Raw genomic sequence first — 23017 nt, forward strand, 5'->3', positions numbered from 1 at the left:
TCAGTTCAAAATTTCAAAACCCGTGCAAAAAAAGTAACACCATTTCTCGACGTTTCATGCAAAAATAAGGTTTTGGCGAAAAAAAAAATGTATGAAAACTTTTTTTGCACGGCCGTGTAAAAAAAAATCCGTGCAAAACAGAATCGGCCTGTACTGAGTTCCAGGACAGTTTGCGTAATATACAACTATCTGAAAATATCTGCCATGAAAAACCGATCTAGTGGGTCACCGAATTTCGTGAAAATTTGCTATTTTGTTCCTTATCCGAAATAAGGATACATGTGTTTTTGGATTTTTTATTAGGGTGACCATTTCCAAAATAGGGTGACCTGAAAAATCGCGATCTAGCAAATTTTTTTTCTTTCAGATCGAAACTTTAGAACCGATTGAACGATTTTCAATTTTCTTGGAAAGTTAAAGATTTTGACTTTTCAAGAAAAATATAAAATTTAACAAAAACTTTTTTTTTTTTTACATAAAATCAATAATTTCCGTTTTTTGTGTTTTGAAGGCCGCGGGACCAAAGGGGGTTGCTGTTCTATTTTTTTTTCTTGAAAGTTCAGTAAATTTTACGTTTACTGTCAAATTTTCAGCGATGTATGGTTTTTATGTTTGAGTTATATTATTTTGCAAATAAAATATAAGTCATTTTTTATCGGCTAACACTATTGGTCTCAGCGGAAAAGATTAATTTTTTTAATCATAACTTTTGAACAGCTCAACCGTTTTCCAATCTTTTTTTATGGAATAAAAGCTTAAGATTTCAATTTTTCAGAAAAAAATATAAAACTTTGAAAAAAAAAAGTTTTACATGAAAATATAAAAATTTCCTAAAAGACTAGAATGTTTTATATACTTTTATGTAATTTTTTTTTCAGAGTTTTTTTTTTGAAAAGTTGAAATGTTAAGCTTTTATTCCATAAAAAAAGATTGGAAATCGGTTGAGCTCTTCAAAAGTTATGATTTTTGTAAAAATTAAAAATCTATTCCGAGACCACAGTGTGTGCCGATGAAAAATGACCAGGCTTCCGAATTCTCACTCACTCTCACGATAATGGATTTATCCCTCACAACAATTTTCAGCGAAAAGCTGCCTTGCGATTTTATCCGTCCACAAAACAAAGCGAAAATAGATAATTGCACAATTCCGCAGCTGTGAGAAGTTTGTTTTCTCTTTCTCCGATCCATGGAGAACTTTTCCTGTATCCATCGCCACGAGCAGCAGTTGCTTTTATGTACCAAATTAACCACTCCTTCCGTCAAGTTGGTGTAGTAGCATGGTTAGCGTGCAAGCATCGCGGGTTGTTTTTAGCAATGTTCTAGGTTCGAATCTCGTCGCCGGCACTAGTTTTTGTTTATCCACATAGTGATAATTCTCGGGAGCAGTTGGTGAGCGAAAATATATATTTTCGAATATCCTCCATCGTTGCTCCAGGGAAAATTAGAGTGAGCGATAAAAGATGTTCACGTGAGGAAGCGAAAAAAGCATTCTCCTTCCGTGCGAAAAATGGTAGATTTCGCATCACCCTGAAAATGACTGATTTTTTATTTAAAAAAAAAATCTCAAAAAATAAAAAACATACATCGCTGAAAATTTTACAGTAAACGTAAAATTTACTGAACTTTCAAGAAAAAATGAGAACAGCAATAGCCCCTTTGGTCCTGAGGCCAACAAAACACGAAATTATTGATTTTTTTTATGTAAAAATAACAATTTTTGTGAAATTTTACATTTTTCTTGAAAAGTCAAAATCTTTAGCTTTCATGCCGTCCAAGAAAATTGAAAATCGGTCAACCGGTTCAAAAGTTATGATTTAAAAAATAAATAAAAAATTTGCAAAATCGTGATTTTTCTGGTCACCCTATTTTGGAAATGGTCACCCTAATAAAAGGAACAAAATAGTAAATTTTCACGGATTTCGGTAACCCACTAGATCGGTTTTTCATTGAATGGCTGCTATTGAAACTCTGAAAATTCAACTACCGTGATTGAGCATTGACAACAACTGTGTATAGTGAAAAACGCTACTGTTACAACTGTACACTATCCATCAAAAGTTTCGCTTTGAATATTACAACACCCTCGGAATTTTTTTTGAGAGAATTGCAATATACAAAATGAGTACTGCAATACTCGATGAAGCGATTTCATACAATTGGCGGTAGGGTACTAGCGGTAGTGGGCTGAATCATCCAGGAAGACTTAATGCACATGGTTCTGGAATAATGAAGCTTTACAATTATCATTCTTTATCATTTTAAAAAGGGTTTTGTTACCAGTGATCGCAAAACTGAGGTCGACCGACAGACAAAATGTTCTTGAAATCAAGTTTTTTTTCTCATTAGAAACACGACCAAATAGGATTTTTCAGTTCAGGGCCAGATCTATATCATCTTCAAATTCAAATCGTGGTTTTTTTCTTATTTTCTTTTTTACAAGAGGAAAATTTGCTAAAAACCCCTGAGAAGGTAACTCAGGAAGTGTGGGGATGCCGTACACACGATGACCCACCAAAACCAGCCTGTATTTGATGCAATAATTTGTTTCTGCATCTAAGTATTCCTATTTCCGCTCACGGTAAACAAACTTCTTGACGAACATACTAAAAACTATATCAAAACATATGTAAAATAGAAATAAAGAAGACTGTATACTAAAATCTACAACTTTTTAAAATATTTTTAAATGTTTGGTCAGAGCGGTAATTGGAACACACCAAAATACCTACTGAACCAATAGCCGCTCATAAGGTCTTGTGGTTTCAATATGAAGAATTATTCAAACAAATGTCAAATAATAAATGTCAAATAATATCAAACGGCATCAATGGAACGCTATTAATGTAGCTAGACGAAAAGATTGTATTTATAGAAGATTAAATTTACATTATATTTAGAAAATTCGGTAATTTGAAATTGGCTTCATCTTTTTGAGATAATCATGCTATACATTTTTAGATTGGTGTGCATCATAATAAGATTGCAATGATTTAATTTATCTTGACGAGACAAAAGATAAGGGAGTAAAATAAATGCAAATGAGTCACTTATCAACGGGTGGTTGATAGCAGTAAGAGAAACTATAAGATATTCTCACAACAGGATTCGGACGTTTAACAGCCAGGTGTTAACAAGTGAATATCGGGCAGTACTAACTAAAAACTTATCCAAGTATAACAGACAGTAAAATCTTGTTTGCGAACACTGTGTCAAGTGCAACAGCCGCCAAAATAAAGCTAAAAATGGATGGTGCCACTGTGAGCCCAATGCCAGAGGCTCCGTTAGCGATGATGGAGATCGAAAAGACGCCCCCAAGAAGTCCCAGTAATCATGACATGCCACCGCCTCCGGATGAGAAGTAAGTATCACTTTTTAAGGTGTTACCCATATAGAAATGAACATACACAAATTTGAATAATTTGGATATAATTCAACAAAAATAAATTTTGTTTTAACTCAAATGTTGCATTGTATGTAAGCTTCAAGGTAAAAATAATAAAAAAAAATCATCCCCTTTTACAAGACCAAGACTTTTCCCGGAATACTTATGCACTGTATTTTCATCCATATTTCTAACAAGTTTATCCTATTTAGTTTACAGTTTACTACAGTTTACAGTTTCGCTCTTAGTTTCCGCTTCATAATAGCGCAAAATCTCTAAATTGCGATGAATTGGTGCCATTGGGCTGAATTTGTGGTAATATTTGGATTTGACTGAATGGTCCTGACTTTAATCCGTAGCTGATGGTGCACAGTAACTGCCCGATGCATGATTTGTGCCTTGCGATCCTTCGGAATAGTTTCTTCGTACTTATTCAGTACAAGCCACACATTATTTCTTGACATAACACTTTGGTAATTTCTACTCCTGATCAAGATGGGTTTTCCAAATTTTTGCGTGCAATTATTTCCCTTCTCTCTTCTTCCACATTGAATTTCTCAGAAATGCCTTCGAATTAAGCTGCAAAAGTTATGTTATTATTGTTATAGAGCTCACATAAACGATTCAGCTTCTACCAATAGAGTCGTTGTAAGAACCAAACATGTTTGTTCCAATTCTAAGTGGGCCACACCTTACATCACAGCAACATGCTTAGCTTTTACTTATCTAATGCACGGGCAAACAGACGTAACATTAATAAAATTTTCATTGACCATGAAATAATTTTGAATTTCTTGAACCAGAGATACGAAAGGCATTAAAATCTGTTTGAAGCATGACATTCCTTATCAGCACCTTCTAAATAGATGGTTGCACAAAGCGCAACCTTCAAGTAACACCAACAAGAAATGTCTATATAAATTTTAAAAATTTGAACAATAAAATAATAATTTTGCTGTGCTTGAATTTTGTTGTTCCGAAAGAATGTCTTAACAGATTGTCCACAGTTTATCTTAAGAAGTCAGGGATTCCTCCAAGAATATCTTCGGAAATCTCTAAAGCACTTCTGGTGTGATTTCTACAGGAACGCTGGCAAGAATTTTCAATAAATTTTTCGTGATGTTCAAGACACCAATCTCACTGGTCATCGATTTTCCGCGATGATCGTTTATATGATTTATATCATGTATCAGGTGATAATGCTCTGGGATTCCTCTATGAATAACTTGGGGATCCACCCAACAGGCATGGATTTTTCACAGTAATTCTTTCAACGTCATCTTCAAATTAACGGCACCTGCTGCATGTTCGTAGATTTCATTATTTGTTTTTAATTCTTTTATTAGTATTATTTCAAACATTACATTCATTTCTTATATCTAGGAGTTCTGTGTTAGACAACGCTATAATCCTAACTTGGTATACCTAAATTAAGCTTTTATTAACATTTTATTAACAACATATTACATTTAATTTGCCGTTGCAGTTCATAATTTTTATAGGAGAGTTGATTTCACCTGATTATAAGAGAAAAAAAAAACACTTTCAATTAACTGGTATAGTACTAACTAACTCATTAGTACTTTACCAGAATCATTTATTTTGAATCCTCTGCAGAGCTTTCTTTCTGGTATTAGAACAGCTAGTTTATATTGGTACAGCATAAAATATGCCTTGCATGAAAATTTGTTTGTTCTTGACACAAAGTTTTGATTTTATGTTAATGAATGGATAAAGACATTTTATATATTTGTTACATTTGCCATAACCCATTACATTGTCATAACCCACGTAATTATCTCAGGCTACAGAATGTTTATAGTATTTGGATATTCACTCCTCGGAATGATACATTAATGCGAGTATTTCATTCATTTATTTAGTTAACATCTACACAGATAACACTGAATCAACAATTTCACGCCACAATACTCGGTTCGTGGCCGCATCTCTCCATCCTCGGTTCTGCCCCACGCTCGCCAAATCGATACGCACTTGATCCGCCCACCTAGCTCGCTGCGCTCCACGCCTTCTTGTACCAACCGGATCCGAGGCGAACACCATCTTTGCAGGGTTGCTGTCCGGCATTCTTGCAACATGCCCTGGCCATCGTATCCTTCCAGCTTTGGCCACCTTCTGGATACTGGGTTCGCCGTAGAGTTGGGCGAGCTCGTGGTTCATCCTTCGCCGCCACACACCTTTCTCCTGCACACCGCCGAAGATCGTCCTAAGCACCCGACGTTCGAAGACTCCAAGTGCTTGCAGGTCCTCCTCGAGCATCGTCCACGTTTCATGCCCGTAGAGGACTACCGGCCTTATGAGTGTTTTGTACATGGTACATTTGGTGCGGGCGTGAATCTTTTTCGACCGCAGCTTCTTCTGGAGGCCATAGTAGGCCCGACTTCCACTGATGATGCGCCTCCGTATTTCACGGCTAACGTTATTGTCAGCCGTCAGCAAGGATCCAAGGTAGACGAACTCGTCGACCACCTCGAAAGTATCCCCGTCTATCGTAACACTGCTACCTAGGCGAGCCCTGTCGCACTCGGCCCCACCAGCTAGCATGTACTTTGTCTTGGCCGCATTCACCACCAGTCCAACTTTTGCTGCCTCGCGTTTCAGGCGGGTGTACAGGTCTGCCACCTTTTCAAATGTTCGGCCGACGATGTCCATATCATCCGCGAAGCAAACAAATTGACTGGATCTCGTAAAAATCGTACCCCGGCTGTTAAGCCCGGCTCTCCGCATAACACCTTCTAGCGCAATGTTGAACAACAGGCACGAAAGTCCATCACCTTGTCGTAGTCCCCGGTGGGATCCAAACGAACTGGAGTGTTCGCCTGAAACCTTCACACAATTTTGCACACCTTCCATCGTCGCTCTTATCAGTGTCGTGAGCTTCCCGGGAAAGCTGTTTTCGTCCATGATTTTCCATAGCTCTACGCGGTCGATACTGTCGTATGCCGCCTTGAAATCGATGAAAAGGTGATGCGTGCGATGAAAAGGTGATGGGACCTGGTATTCACGGCATTTTTGGAGGATTTGCCGTACAGTAAAGATCTGGTCCGTTGTCGATCGGCCGTCAACAAAGAAGGCTTGATAACTTCCCACGAACTCGTTTACTACAGGTGACAGACGACGGAAGATGATCTGGGATAATACTTTGTAGGCCGCATTTAGAATGGTGATCGCTCGAAAGTTCTCACAATCTAACTTGTCGCCTTTCTTGTAGATGGGACATATTACCCCTTCCTTCCACTCCTCCGGTAGCTGTTCTGTTTCCCAGATTGTGCCTATCAGCTGATGCAGACAAATGGCCAGCCTCTCCGGACCCATCTTTATGAGTTCAGCTCCGATACCATCCTTACCAGCAGCTTTATTGTTCTTGAGCTGGTGAATGGCATCCTTAACCTCCCTCAAAGTAGGGGCTGGTTGGTTTCCATCTTCCGCAGTACTGACGAAGGCATTTCTTCCTTTGTCCCGTCCGTCATTGCCTGTGCTCTCAGCGCCATTCAGGTGCTCGTCGAAGTGCTGCTTCCACCTTTCGATCACCTCACGCTCGTCCGTCAGAATGCTCCCATCCTTATCCTTGCACATCTCGGCTCGCGGCACGAAGCCGTTGCGGGATGCGTTGAGCTTCTGATAAAACTTACGCGTTTCTTGAGACCGGCACAGCTGCTCCATCTCCTCGCACTCCGTCTCCTCCAGGCGGCGTTTTTTCTCCAAAAAGAGGCGGGTCTGCTGTTGCCGTTTCTGTTTATAGCGTTCCACGTTCTGCCGGGTCCCTTGCTGTAGCATGACCGCCCGCGCTGCATTCTTCTCCTCCAAAACCTCCTGGCACTCCTCGTCGAACCAATCGTTCCGTCGACTCCGTCCCACGTACCCGATGTTGCTCTCAGCTGCATCGTTGATGGCTGCTTTTACTGTTCTCCAGCAGTCCTCAAGAGGGGCTTCGTCCAGCTCACCCTCTTCTGGTAATGCAGCCTCGAGGTGCTGCGCGTATGCCGCTGCGACATCCGGTTGCTTGAGCCGCTCTAGGTCATACCGGGGCGGCCGTCGGTACCGTACGTTGTTAACGACGGAGAGTTTTGGGGGCAGTTTGACCATCACCAGATAGTGGTCGGAGTCGATGTTAGCGCCACGATAGGTCCTGACGTCGATAATGTCGGAGAAGTGCCGACCATCAATCAGAACGTGGTCGATTTGCGATTCTGTCTGCTGTGGTGATCTCCAGGTGTATCGGTATGGAAGGCTGTGCTGGAAGTAGGTGCTACGAATGGCCATATTCTTGGAGGCGGCGAAATCAATTAGTCGTAGGCCGTTTTGGTTCGTCAGCCGGTGGGCGCTGAACTTTCCAATCGTCGGTCTGAATTCCTCCTCCTGGCCAACCTGAGCGTTTAGATCTCCTATGATGATTTTGACGTCGTGGCTTGGGCAGCTGTCGTACTCGCGTTCGAGCTGCGCGTAAAAAGCGTCTTTATCATCATCAGTGCTTCCGGAGTGAGGGCTGTGCACGTTTATTATGCTGAAGTTGAAGAACCGGCCTTTGATCCTCAACTTGCACATTCTCTCATTGATCGGCCACCACCCGATCACGCGCCTCTGCATATCACCCATCACTATAAAAGCTGTTCCCAGCTCGTGTGTGTTGCCGCAGCTCTGGTAGATGGTATGGTTACCTCTAAACGTTCGCACCATTGATCCCTTCCAAAACACTTCCTGCAACGCTACGATGCCGAATCCGCGGTCCTTCAGCACGTCGGCGAGTATGCGTGTGCTCCCTATGAAGTTGAGAGATTTGCAGTTCCACGTACCGAGCTTCCACTCGCTAGTCCCTTTACGTCGCTGTGATCTTCGCCGATTGTCCCGGTTCGTATTCTCTCGTTGATTATTCGTTGCTTGATGTTTTTTACGGCTGGCTTGCAGGGCCTGACACCAACCCCCTTGATTTCCGGAGGACCATTCCCCCTAAATGTTCGGAGGACCATAGTGCACAGTTTAGCTTAGAGTCCTTCTCTGGCACTCAGACGATGATCAGCCGCCCCTGACATGGGGAACAGACGCTGTTGTGAGCCGCTCCTAACATGGAGTACAGACGCTCAAGGTTTGCAGAAGCAAAAAGCAAAAGCAAACCCCCCCTTCCCTGTCAGCATACGACCAAAGTTCCCACCGGGGGTTGGTTACCCGATCTTCCCTAAGGTTACTCGTACCCCGGCCAGTACCGCGAGGAGGTAGGGATAGGAGTTGCTGGGCAAGAGGCTAAGGACCGCACAGAGGGGTCTATTTTATTCCTTCAGGTACGCGAGGTACCAATGGTACGCCATGCCCAGCCATTTACCAACCAAATGCGAGTATGTTGTGAAAAAAAATGAAGCAATTTGGTGCAGCCGTCTTTGAGTAATGAGCAGGGGGGCGTTGGACACCCCCTCAATTTCTGAGAATATGCATACTTCATCAAAAGTTCAAACACTGTATGAAAACTGTATTGCATTAATGTTTGACGGTAAAAAAGTTTATGTTTTGCTTCAATTGTTCTTTGAAATTTGACTTTTAAGTTCGGTTTTGCTGACGGTTTCGCGCGTTTTCTCGTCGCCGGAGAACTCTTTTTTTTTCCTGTTTCGGAGCGTCTTGCTGGGTAGTGCTTCGAGAAGCCCAAGCAGGACAGTTCGGTTTTGCTGACGGTTTCGCGCATTTTCTCGTCGCCGGAGAACTTTTTTTTTCCTGTTTCGGAGCGTCTTGCTGAGTAGTGCTTCGTGAAGCCCAAGCAGGACAGTTCGGTTTTGCGTCGTCGGATTAGTTTTGCTGACGGTTTCGCGCATTTTCTCGTCGCCGGAGAACTCTTTTTTTTTCCTGTTTCGGAGCGTCTTGCTGGGTAGTGCTTCGTGAAGCCCAAGCAGGACAGTTCGGTTTTGCTGACGGTTTCGCGCGTTTTTTCGTCGCCGGAGAACTCTTTTTTTTCCTGTTTCGGAGCGTCTTGCTGGGTAGGTATTTCTTCTTCTTCTTCTTCTGCTTTCTGGCGTTACGTCCCTACTGGGACAAAGCCTGCTTCTCAGATTAGTGTTCTTATGAGCACTTCCGCAGTTATTAACTGAGAGCTTTCTTTGCAGATTGACCATTTTTGCATATGTATATCGTGTGGCAGGTTCGAAGATACTCTATGCCCTGGGAATCGAGAAAATTTCCTTTACGAAAAGATCCTCGACCAGTGGGATTCGAACCCAACCCACCCTCAGCATGGTCATGCTGAATAGCTGCGCGTTTACCGCTACGGCTATCTGGGCCCCTGGGTAGGTATTTGAGAAGGCCCAAGCAAGACGGTTTGTTTTCGGGACGTCAAGAAGTTTTGCTGTCAGAATCAGTTTTGTGTTCAGTCGAGGATGGATTACCAACTGGTGAGTTCGTTTCATGCTTATGATAACATTTTTTTTTTTTTTTTTTTTTGAAAGCGTATCTTTTATGTAATATTAAAACAAACTCTGTATGGTTCGTCATTATAAGTGTCGGCATTGTGCTTTTTATACAATTTCAATATACATATATTTTTCTCTTTTTGACATTATTAAAAAATAACCTTTGAATTGTTCGACATTGTGAATGTTGACGTATTTTTTAAAACTTCTACCATATCGAGACAAAAAGCACAGTAATACTCATATGTAATTTTCAAACAAACTTTGTATGGTTCGTCACTACAAGTGTCGGCATTATTCCTGTTCATATAATATAAAATATATACATGTAATTTTCAGTTTTCGCCATTAATAAAAACTTATTTTGAATTGTTCGACATTATAGATGTTGACGTATTTTTTTTTTTAAATCTTCTACCAAAAACTTCTCGAGACAAAAATACAAAACTAGCTTTAAATATAAGTCGTATATTTCCCCCTTGTCCATGGATCGCATCACCGACCAGAGGTGACTCCCAGATCTTTTCCTCCCTCACTAATAAACACCCTTCCCGTGGTGATTGTGGAGATGCAGAGGTATTCTCGGTCTCTAGAAGCAACAATCATTACACCCTAACATTCCTTCCCCATCCCAACTGACTGTAAGGACTTGGCCGGCTTCGTTATTGATCAATAATATTAGATCTGCTAAAATTGCACTTCGAGAGTAAGCGGAAATTCCCATCCCTTATTCATTTGGATCGTAATGCAATTCTTACCAGTTCCGATCAATCACGGAGTAGCAACCATTGACATGTACAGTCAGTCTATGCTATGCTATGCTATGCTAATTGTTCTTTGAAATTTGACTTTAGGTTTTTCTTTGCTTCAAATTGGCATACAAGCAAGCCGGTGGGAGAATCTAATTTTTGGAGCAAATAACGTACCCAGCACGGTTCTTTTCAGCTCTTGTGATAGAGGGAGAGCCCTTTTACATATCAGTACGACTGACAGGCATTAAATATTTTGAAATCATTAAATTTCATTCAAGTGTTCATTTTGCCCAGATACCTTATTACCAGCCTTGTTTTGGACCTAATTTTCTATCTCACTTTTCTGACATTTTTATTACTACGAATGAATGTAGCATGTCGTACTAATATCAAACTTGAAAACTAGCCGGGCGTAAACTGGAAAAAAATCATTGTATGGTCTTAAAAAAGCATTTGCTTGATGTGTCCATTATGCCCCTAATTCCCCTACCACGCTGGACAAATAAAGATCTAAAAAACCTTATATCGTAATTTTCAAAGAATACTGAACCGACTTGTATGATTTTTTTTCACAGTAGCTTCTTATTACCTGGCATTGTATAGTATACATTTTTTTTTTGTTAAATTGACCAAAAACAAAATGGCCGCCAAAGACATTTTATATGGAGAATGTCGGTCCCCCAAGCAATTTTGAAATTACTCCGGGTCCAGATGACCAATTTTCAATATCTTGTGAGGGATTGTGAAAAAATGGTGCAACAATATCGAGAAACAAAAAAGTTATCGCGATTTGAAATTTTTTTTAGCGGTAAGGGGGTAAAGGGTTAACTGAGTAAAATGTTTTTTTTTCTTTTTCCCAGATCCTGCCATATAATTTCCATATCAGGATCGCGAGTGCGTTGAAATTACCTTCTCCTCACGTTTTTTAGACGGATCAAGATCATCATCATAACTACGCATTCGAATTTTACTTGACATTTTGGTATTGCTTCAACAATGGTATTTGTTAAAGTTTTGAGAGCGTTGTCAATATTAAGTTTTGTTTGCAAAAAAATGATAACATCAAGATTACTATCGATATATGTTCAGTCAGCTCGTATATAATTGAAAGTGGAGCTGATAGAATTGAGTTACGCTTCATGGGGTATTTGGAATGTAAGAGGGACATGATCAGAATTAAAATCAGCGTGAGTTACCAGTTGGCTACAAAGCTGACTAGAGTCGGACCAAGACAATCATAAAAGGATTTCTAGAAGAAGAAAAAAAATAGGGCCACGAGGATATTGAATTGAGAAATATTCTGAAGAGCACTCATCAAATAAAATTCTGCCGTTAGAATTGCTCTGTGGATTATTGCATGAGCGATGTTTTGCATTAAAGTCAAATAAAACAGCTTGTCCTTTTTACCATGCAAAGAACGAGCATTCCAATTCAAAAAATTAAAAAGTTATTTGGATTCATTAGAGAAACGTAATTCAATAACAATTTTATTAGTAAATTTGACACCAACATGGACTACTTCAGCCATAGTGGTGGGTTTGAACAATGCATCAATCATTTGATTCAATTGTTCGATTAGAAAATTAAAATAAGATGGAGTCATGTTGCTAGAAGTAGGTACTTTTTCTGAAGATTTTCCGTTGATGAAGCGACGGAATAAAAGCATGTGTATTGTCTTTTGATTTGAAACAATTCGAACAAATACCCGTAGGAAGAAAAAAGGAGAAACTGAAATTACTTGCGACAACATTGGTATATGAATTATCTCTGGTATTTCCCTTCAAATCGGAAAGATTCGAACGGTTACCCAACAGAAGAAAATTAGCTTGTGAATGAGCATGATTATTATTTAGCTGATGTATATGCTTATTAATTAAGCGATCGTTAACTGAAAATTGTTACAGATTTTGCTTGAGGAATTCCGGCCACGAAAAACGTTGCCGTTCATCAAACTTTTTGGTATCTTCTATCACATGACAGACGTCCTTAGCGTGAGAAGAATATCCTCCAATCATACATTGACCATCCAACATAGGTCTTGCTTTTTCTAAAGAATTAATATTATTCAATCCTACGCCCGTCCTTTTTCTCGTACTTTGTAGTTGTATCTTTCACTTGCTTCTATCTTCCACTCTTAATATATCACAGTTGATCTATCACAGTTCATAGCAATTGCTAGAACCAGAAACTGACAAAAAAAAACGTTTCCCTACGCTTCCGTTCTTCCATCCAAGGCGCGCCTGATACATAGGCAGTCTTCTAACCAAACAGCAAGCCTCTATGCCATAAATTTACCACCCCTTCAGCTTCCCGCATAAACTGGAGTAGATGCATGGGTATATCCGGTCTATTGTGGGAACCAGCTTAATGCAGACTAGTGACTTTTAATTTACCAGGTCAAAAATAGTGACCTAGTCACTAAAAAGTGACTCGCTACCAGCTACCCATCTCGACGTTTGTCATGGAAAGGATATTGGTTAAGTAGGATAATATAAGGATCTTGGAGTCACCTTAGGTTGGTGATACGATCCATGATATATCCATAATATGGTGAAGAGCTACTTGGGCACTTCCATGATTCAATTTGGCATGAGGGGTTTTTTTCTTGACCGAATTGTCTGAAATTTTGCAATCAGAAGCAATTCAATACAAAGCACAATATGAGCTCAGTAGCTTTCGAAAAAGTAGCGGAGGGTATCAAAAAATGATCGATTTTATGTGAAGTTCATCAATAAACTCTTCAAATTGCTTAGACACTCCCAGCCTACCCCTAACTCACAATAAGTAATAAGAACAAAATTCTTATAGGTTTGATCCACTTCATGCTACGTTTACTAATGAAGGTTTGTTTGAACTTTGTGACACCTACACATGAAATCGGTACTTGATCACACAAATCATAAGCCACGACGACGTCTTTTATCACTCGACGTACTGCAGCATCACGTTGTGTTTGCTCTCGCCACTTAAATTAGCAACATCCTTATCTGATGTTATGCCACAGAGTTGCCTTTCTGATAAAAGATGTTACCAGCGATGCGTGACTATAATAAATTCAATTGATAATAATACAGTCCACTTACATTTTAAGCGGTTCAAGATTGTCGGTCATGTGCAGATGAAATTATCAATATGAATTACACAAAACGAACTTTATCTTAAGCTATTTGTAAGTTACTAACTGTTAAGATTCTCAAATTCATATATCTTTGCAGTTTCTACAAAAAAATAACTACATGTTTGAAAAGATCATGAACATAATGTTGAAGTCAGAATTTTATATGTTCAAACAAGGAACTGCTTTACTATCAAAGGGCGATATGTTTGTCAATTTTTGAAATTTTTATGTATTGAGAATTTTGTCAAATCTACATAACTCGATCTTGTAGCGACCATCGGGTTATGTAGAGAAGTATCGAGTCGGGTTATAGAACATAAAACCAGTGCAATTGCGATCCAAGGGACCATCGATTTAGCCATGAAAACCAACTTCTATTTAATTTAATAAACTTTTAATTAATTTTACTGATTCCATTGTTGAAGCAAGAGGCATTGCAATACCAAAATGTGAAGTAAAGTTCGAGTCCATGATATAGACGACGATCTTTAACTCTTGATCCGTCTTAAAATTTGATTTGGAAGAAGTCAGAACCATTATTAAAAATATCAAGAATGATGAAAATAATAAAGACAATTTACACCGTCTTCAGCACATAGGCTGCACAGACTGAACGATCACTAACATTAGGCAACGGACAACACGAAACACCCAGTAGTCCAGTGATGGATTTTTCGTTTGACGAAAAGTTTCCACCGACTGGAGCGGGAATCGAACCCACACTTCGTGGCACAATACGCCTAAACGACTGACGCCGCTAACCGCAAGGCCACGAAGCCCACATCCTCATCAAGAAACTTTGAAAAAGTAGCTTATCATTCTTAGTTGATATATTTAACAAATGTTTTTAGTTGGCATATTTTCCTGACAAATGGTCCGTCCTACTCGGATTCAGATTGGGTACTTCATTTGGTCCCTTGGTACTGCAAACGGTACTCAAGTATGACAGATCGCAGTACACTTTCCACGGCATTCTAGATTACGGTTCTGAAAGTCTCTTTAATAAAGATAATAATAATAATAATAAATTCTAGATTATGTCCTTTTAACTCATGTGCCATAAAATTTGGAGCAACTGTATAAGGAACATGAAGGGGATGGTACACAAATTATGTCACGCTAAATTTTGACTTTTTCGAACCCCTCCCCTCCCCTTTGTCACGTTTTTTGTATGAGTCCTTCGAAAAGTTTGTAAGGCTTGTCACGCTTGGCTTGACCCCCTCCCCCTTGGAGCGTGACGTAATTTGTGCATGCCCCAAGGTCTTTATTTCGTCTTTGACAACTATCTATCAAAAATTGTAAAATTATATTGAACAACAGTTCTATCTTTACTGTTGATACGAAATTGATTAGATTATATTTGGAAAAGATTGAGTTTAAAAAAAACCTAAATTTTAAGAAAAATCATTAAACGTTATTTGATATCATCATAACGAAAACATTTTCGGCTTACTTTTCCTAAGGGAAAATTCTTCTAACCTAAAATAATTTTTTTTAGTTAAAATTATAACGTACGTTTAGGATAATAATTCTTTGGGCTGTTTTGTGGAATACCTATAAGCGAAAAAACGGATGAACTATACAATTTAAACTTTCAAGATTGAAATTTTGAGAGATCGATTTTGCTCAGAAATCATTGAATAAATTGCCAGGGAGTTTTCAAATCTATCTATTTTTTTATTTGATTTGAAAAGAGTGTATTTTTTTAAGTTAAATCATAACGTATTAGAACAACTCACGTTTATGATTTGATCAGCCTAACGAAAACATTTTCATCTAACTTTTCTCAAGATCAAATTCTACTAATCCAGAATCAAAATTTTCGCATTAAAAAATTGTAACGAGTTTCTAAGTTAAGCTTTAAAAGATAAATAATCCCCAGAAATCATTGAGTACATTCCTAGGCAGTTTCCACAGTTTTTTTATAAATCGCGTAAAGATTTCTCTAGGAGAGCATTATCTTCATCTTATAAGATGTTAACGTTTTTGTTCTTCTTTGCTCCCGTTTTCATCCGATTAGCTTATGATCAGCCTAAGAAACAGAGATGTTTGAAAACCGATAAAAAGTTGACGTATCGACTTAAATTTGAACTTCATTAATTATGGATAATTATTATTTAAATTAGGCGCCGTCCACAAATTACGTAACGCTTTTTACGACTCATACAAAATACTGAAAACTGAAGGGGATCAAAATATCTAATTTTAGCGTTACTTAATTAATTAATGCATCCTTATTTTTTAGCTGGCCAAATAAGTTTTATTTTACGTATATCAGCTGAATTGAGTCTACCAGATACCATTAAAGTATCTGTGGGTCTTAAATGCTCGGAATATTAGTCAAAACAATGCTTTGTATCATAATGCGATACGTACATGATGGTCCCAAAAATAAGGATGGTAAATGGTATAGGCTAACGAACGACACAATAAGTTACATTTTTAGGCGCTATCATTTCTGCCGTAGTAATTAATTGAATTTCATTAGATAGTCATACTCTTACTTCTATAGTAAAAAAAGGTCAGATGTTTACAGAGTTTAGAGACAGAACGTCGAAAGTAGTAATTTTTCAACACCAATATGGAATTGTTTTACAAATATCTTTTTTCACATTGTGGTCGATTAAATATGCTTTGAATAACCATATAGCGAGTTGTTCATTCTTTCAAAAGAGAATCATTCTTCCAAATAATTCTAGTTTTTTTTCCTAGTCTGTCCTTTCGTTTTATCTTTCGATGTTTAGTCACCCAACCGTTAACAGATAACAATTACATACAAATTATTTCATGCAAGTACTACGAAGTTATTAATGAACTCAAAGTATTTGGTTTGATGTAAAAAAATAAGTGTTTTTAGAAGAATATAGTTTTGTTGCTAAGTCGGCTTTAGGGAAAAAGTTTGCAGCCATCATGAGCATATGGTCACGCCAGCTTTTTAGGGTAAAACAATAAAAATACATTAAACTTCTCCTTAAGAAGTTACAGTATACGAATGCAACACTTTACCTTGTCAAAAAAAACTCTATAGGTATCTGTGGAATAGCCCATAGAACAAAACGATATGTGCCTTATTGGAACGTAATGCCAGGAAAGTCTTCTTGTTGTGCCTAAGGAAAGTAGGTGAGTGTGAAAAGAGCCGCCATAAAATATTTTCACGTCATAACATTGGGCCCAGATAGCTGTAGCGGTAAACGCGCAGCTATTCAGCATGACCATGCTGAGGGTCGTGGGTTCGAATCCCGCTGGTCGAGGATCTTTTCGTAAAGGAAATTTTCTCGATTCCCAGGCATAGAGTATCTTCGTACCTGCCACACGATATACACATGCAAAAAATGGTCAATCGGCAAAGAAAGCTCTCAGTTAATAACTGTGGAAGTGCTCATAAGAACACTAATCTGAGAAGCAGGCTTTGTCCCAGTTGGGACGTAACGCCAGAAAGAAGAAGAAGAAGAAGAACATTGTCCCCACGATGGGGTAAAGGTTCGCATTTAACTTTTTCTACTTAATTTTATATTTCTTGAAAAACAAATGTTACTCTGAAAATGACTATAATAGTAGAATATTAAAATACACGAACACCATCTTCAGCCATTTAGCTGCACATACTGTAAGTTAACCCTATTCAACGGACAATATAATAATTTTAGTTCAATAGATATCTTCTGCGAGCCTTTGCCCAACATTACTCTAAAATTATTTGAAACGAAAAAAACGTGCTGAAGCAATCACATCTTAGTAAACTTTATTGTGAAATTGATGTCGTATTAAAAAAAATATTGTTTGGTAAAAGTTAATGATAGGGTAGATCCACCGGTATTCGTCACCCCAGATTGTATATTCTTTTACCTAAACATAAATGTTTTACATTATAGTTTATATATAAGCATCTTTCTTAACAAAATGGCTTACAAAATAGTCCATTACTTCTTCCCCAAATGATCAAAATATGAAATAGGACTAAAGTTATTGTTTTTAGTAACACAGTTTTATTATTGAAATGCTAAAAAAAATAAAGAAAATATGGTACATGATGAAATATTTTTTTTTTTTTTCGTCGGTAGCGATAGGGGTAGTACTGGCACTCTTAATCTGCCCTAAGCTCCTTCCCAGCATTTGCTTTTATAAGCCTCTATTGCGTTCATCACACAGACGTTCCTAAGCAATGTTGCTCATATGGTCACTGTGTACCCTAGCAGCAATCGACCCTTACCGTAATTTTGCAGTCTAGTACTTTAGACTACTATCAAACTATGATAAGACATGAAGTGCTACTAGAGTGGTTAAAGTGAAGAACGAAATAGTTTTATTAAAAGGTCCTCATTCCCCATTTCATTTCATCACTCACTATCGTCACTTTTATTTTCGACACTATCACGTTTATCACCGATTATCTCTCATCAAACTTTCGTAATACACTTCAGATATACTTTCCATTATATCACCTTTCACATCACACCATTTTCATATAAATTCATTGTTATTAGTATTTACCATCTGTTAGCATTACTAAGCAATTAAAAGATATTCAATTTAAATGTTTCATTATTTTATTTTTGTTGATGTAAAGTCATTATTATTCAAACTACAATTTAGCACTATCAACAAAGTTACAGTAAAACCAAATCACTTCGATCCATTCTTCTGCACTCGCTGTCATTATTAACACTTTTATCATGCATGTTTGAAGAACTAGGCAATAATGTTTATATTCAGAGAAAGATTGCAAAATGTATTATGGCCAACAAGTGTTACACGCAGTTCCACCAAACACCCATTCTTATGTTGCATTATAAAACGATTGATCACACGTTAGCTTCGAAACTTAACAACCATTACTGATTAGTACAAAGGATGCTACAGCTCGTGGTAAACGAACTGAACCATCAACAACCAGCACTGGTTTATAAGTAACTAATGAGCCCTGGCGGTCCCTCCGTTCGAAGAGGACCTGATAATATGCCGAAACATATTAACAGATCCTCCGCCTGAATGCAGCCGTTTCATGATAAATCATGAACCGTTAGAGGTGTGCCAAAGTATTGGGAAGGTGATATGTTTCACAGACGGGTATTATTATGGTGCACCTTCTACTTTGGCACCGTCAAACCCTGTGATCGTGACCAGGGAATATGGTACATGATGAAATATTAATATGAATATGATTGAAATTAGATAAAAACTTTTAAAGATTTATAACAGGGTGTCTACTACCTGTAAAAACCTGGAATTATCAGGGAATTTTATTCAACCTGGAAAAAACTTGGAATTCTCAGGGAATTTCCGCCACAATCAGGGAAATCATTTTGATTTAGTTATATTGTGTAGTTCTTTCACCAGTCCAGTGAAGTGCGAAAAAGTGAATAAAAGTGCGGAATTGCATCGAATCATGTTGGTGTCTTGAGAGCACTTATTCTTTGATTTGCATAAAATAAGTCCCCAGAAGAAACCAACTCGATTTTTATTGGCGTTTCCGCACTTTTAAAAACTTCTGCGAGTGGAAAGAAATACGCAATACATGATAGAATAAGTCCTTTTTTCGACACAAACTATTTTCAATCGAAAGTTTTTTTCATATAAGTCGAGTCTAGTACACGACACTGAAGACGGCCTTCAGTTGAGGTCGAAATACGCGTATCTGTCAAAGAATACAAACTCTAGTGGAATTAAATGGTATAGTACTAAATTCGGTTTTTTCATTTACTTATACAGTATTGGACAAAACATTTGCAACTTTTTCGATTTTCCATACAAAATGACCAACTTTGGAAAGCTATATCTCGGTTATTTATAGACCGCTTTGAATGACATTTTGGCAGAACATCAGACATAACTTGAATTTTAACATATATTTTTGATAGATTTTTCCAATCACAAGTTCAAAAGCAGTAACGGTTTAACTAAAGTGAATTTTTTGACGATTTTTTATAAATGACATAACTAATCATATTAAACGAATAGCTTCATGGTATCATCAGCAAAATTGTAGATTTTAACGATATGAACAAGTTTGCTGAGGACAGTTTTTGTGTAGGGCTATCAGATTTTGAGATAAATAGTTTTGAATTTTTCGTCGAAAATTACACTTTAGTTAAACCGTTATTACTTATAAACTCGTGATTGGAAAGATGAACGGAAAATATATGATGAAATTCAAGTTATATCTGATGTTCTTTGAAAATTTCATTCGAATCGGTCCATAAGTAACTGAGATCTAGCTTACCAAAGTTGGTAATTTTGTATGAAGAGTCGAAAAAGTTGCAAATGGAGTTGTGTTTGATCCTTCGACCTTGACACTTACTCTTGCGGGGGCGGGTGATGAGAGCAGGATCAAACATGTCGCGCGTCGGTCGATCAGTATTAAAAAAAGTGCCGCGAAAGTTAGTTGTGTTTGATCTTCGACCTTGACGCTTGCCCTTGCGGGGGCGGGTGATGAGGGCAGGATCAAACATGTCGTGCGTTGTTCGCGTAGTGAAATGAAAAAGCGCCGCGGTTCGTTAGTGGTGTTTGATTTATTGATCACGTCACTTGCTCTTGCGTGGGCGAGTGATGAACACTTGTTCGGCATACAATGCGATTATCGAATTATATCGTGAATCCGATTAGGCGTGATTATATCATGGATCGCATCACCAACTATTGGTGACTCCAAGATCTTTACCTTATCCCACTAACCCAATATCCTATCCATGACAACTGTGGAGGTGCAGAGGTATACTCGGTCTCTAGTAACAACTGTTGTCTAACTAACATTCCTTCCCTTCTCCGATGACCGTAAGGACGTGGCCGGCGCCGATATTGACTTTTAAAATTTGAGCTCTCGATTTGTGCACATTGAAGAATGGTAAAACCAATGGTAAAACCTTAGCTACGATTAAAGATGATTAAAGATTATTAAAGACACTTTAATATTATTTGATATTCGATTTTCGTGAATTTTTTTTTCTTACCTTGTTTTCACATTTAATACAAACAGATTTGTTTAATTGAAGTGGAAAATACTTCGGAATTTATCATTAGATATTTATTTGTTTGTTTGCAGCTGAACTCCTATCTTCGAAAAAAAAAATATAGTCATTTAAAATGAAAAAATCATCAATCATTTATGTACTTTAGAGAATTTCTTGAACCTCGAATTATTTTGTATAACCTAGAAATATCAGGGAATTTAATTTCTGTAAATGAGTGGAAACCCTGTAAAAGAAATTTTTAAGAATTAAGATTTTACTATGTTTGATGAAAAATTTATGAATTCATTTTTTCCGTGAAAGCTTCAGCAACAAGATATGAATTTGAAAAAATACGATCAACTTCGTATAATGCAAACTGTCTCAGAGAGAAGCTACATAACTTTTTCAACAATTTATTTTTGTTAGTTTGTAAAGTGTAAGCTATAGTGTTCTAATTAGAAATTTGCTGTACTGTTTAATTCTAGAAATTCCATGTAAAACATGTTATTCTATTAGATAATAAAAAGTGAACATTTTATCGTTTTCTAACGTTAATATTTCCAGTTTGTCTAATTAGAACATAAGATTAGTTAAAGAATAAAACAAACGTTTAAAATAATATACACGAAAAAAATCAAAGTAGTACAAAGTCACTAGGTTCTCCACCGAACGGTACTGTTTCGAGCTTCTTGAGAGATTTTAAGAGCATATACAGACTTCTGCCTCACGATTCACAATCATACAAGCAATCATATGCGTAGAGAAAAGTGGATAATACAGCCCCAACCGGCTGCTCTATTAGTGTAGTGGTATGTTTATTGCTTATTCTTTAACAGCTCATTTCAAGCCAGAGAGAAGCCAGTCGTGATAAAACTTGCGAGATTCAATTTAGTCTTCGCGAGATGTTGGTCGAATTCGAAACTATATTTTAGACGCGTCCGTTGTAGTCTGTGCTGTGTTATTTTATTTTGCTCATTTCAATCGAATCGTGTTAATTAATGATTTATTATTATTTATACATCAATGTGCTGTCTATAAATCCATGCGAGCGGGAAATTCGCACATAGATTGATGTTGGTGATCTGATTATGTGTGCTTGAAACTCAGTGTTATATGGTATAGAAAAACGTGAAACAAAACATTGGCTTTTTAAACAATTTAATTCACAACACTGGATTACCAAGAAGCTGTGAAGAGAAGGCAACGTAAAATGCCTAGGAATACAACAACAACAACAACGTAAGCTATAGAACTAACAGCTAGCAAAAACAATTTTGAATGGGCGTTGATATGGTGCTACGGGTGCATATGAATTATCTACGCCTTACATGCAAATTGATCAATTGTCATCATTATATAAGTTGACTTTAATACATCATGTGTCATCAAGTATCTTTAAAAGAAAACTCGAATGCAAAGCATATACATCCGAATGAAAAAAATGGTTTTATCTGTACCATATTGGAGATACTTCACCGTGTAGTGTAGAGCTAGTAGCATTGTTTTCAATAACGATTTTTCAAGATGCTCTTGAAAACTTTCTAATAGCGCATAGCTGTATTATCTAAGATGCAAGTACCTATACTCTCAATTGAGTTTTGTCTATTCAATATTTGAAAATTGGATGCTCAGTGGGGAATCAATTACATGCGTAACATAACTGAACGCCATATGTTTTACAATTGTCACATAAACTCAATGTCGTTTAAATGTTCAAATCTATGTTGGAATTGATTCGATTAAACGATTGCAGATGACAGCAAAGTATGCAAACTTGATCGCACACTTAGCCACTTAGTTTTCCGAACTGTGTTTAACAAAATACATCAACGTTAAAATTGATCAATTATCAGCTCGACTGTTTGTATAAATCTAACAAGGGAAGGTCACGATGGTGTTACACGGGGTTTTCAACTGGACTATTTTTTTTAGATTCTACATGTCGAAATATGAAAAACCCCAAAGCCTTTCGGGTGATGGACCAGTGGTGTAACCAGGAGGGGCTCTAAAAGGGGCAATTTTGTACGTATGTTATATTATTAGGCTAATTGGAAATATGACAAAAATATTTTTTTAGTTATTATTGTGATGGTAGAGAACAGAATTGACATTGATGTATGTTTAAAATGTATTTTTTCCATGCCATGGGCGCAATCGGGATGGGTTTCTTGTTGGTATACTATTTCAATAAAACCAAATTTGTTTTGGTGTCCATATTCCATGTAAGTTACGCCAATGGCATAAAAATACATTACAAACATACATTAGCGTCAATTTTGTTCATTACTATCGTAATAAATACTGAGAAAAATCTTTTTGACAAATTTTCAATTGACTCAATAATATTATATTCGTACAAAATCGACCATTTCTGAGCCCCTCCTGGCTACACCACTGGTCCATCACCC

The 23017-nt window shown here is 37.6% G+C and overlaps 1 protein-coding gene across 10 annotated transcripts in view; it reads left to right on the top strand.

Annotated features, from left to right (window-relative positions):
• The window catches only part of LOC5574644 (cytochrome b561), a 74932-nt gene that overhangs the window by 3257 nt on the left and 48658 nt on the right, over window positions 1-23017 (top strand). For 8 of the 10 annotated variants that reach the window (XR_002500358.1, XR_002500357.1, XM_021844209.1 and 5 more), the window contains exon 2: window positions 3103-3358. Coding sequence is in view for 8 of the 10 variants with exons in the window: in XM_021844209.1 (XP_021699901.1) it covers window positions 3243-3358 (116 nt within the window). In the remaining 2 variants the exon portion in view is untranslated. Of the gene's footprint in view, window positions 1-3102; window positions 3359-21482; window positions 21849-23017 lie in introns of those variants that run through there. The other 2 variants (XM_001661511.2, XM_021844215.1) reach the window with 2 other exon arrangements.

The sequence above is a fragment of the Aedes aegypti genome, chromosome 2, assembly GCF_002204515.2.
Source record: "Aedes aegypti strain LVP_AGWG chromosome 2, AaegL5.0 Primary Assembly, whole genome shotgun sequence".
In the NCBI taxonomy this organism is placed as follows: Eukaryota; Metazoa; Arthropoda; class Insecta; order Diptera; family Culicidae; genus Aedes; species Aedes aegypti.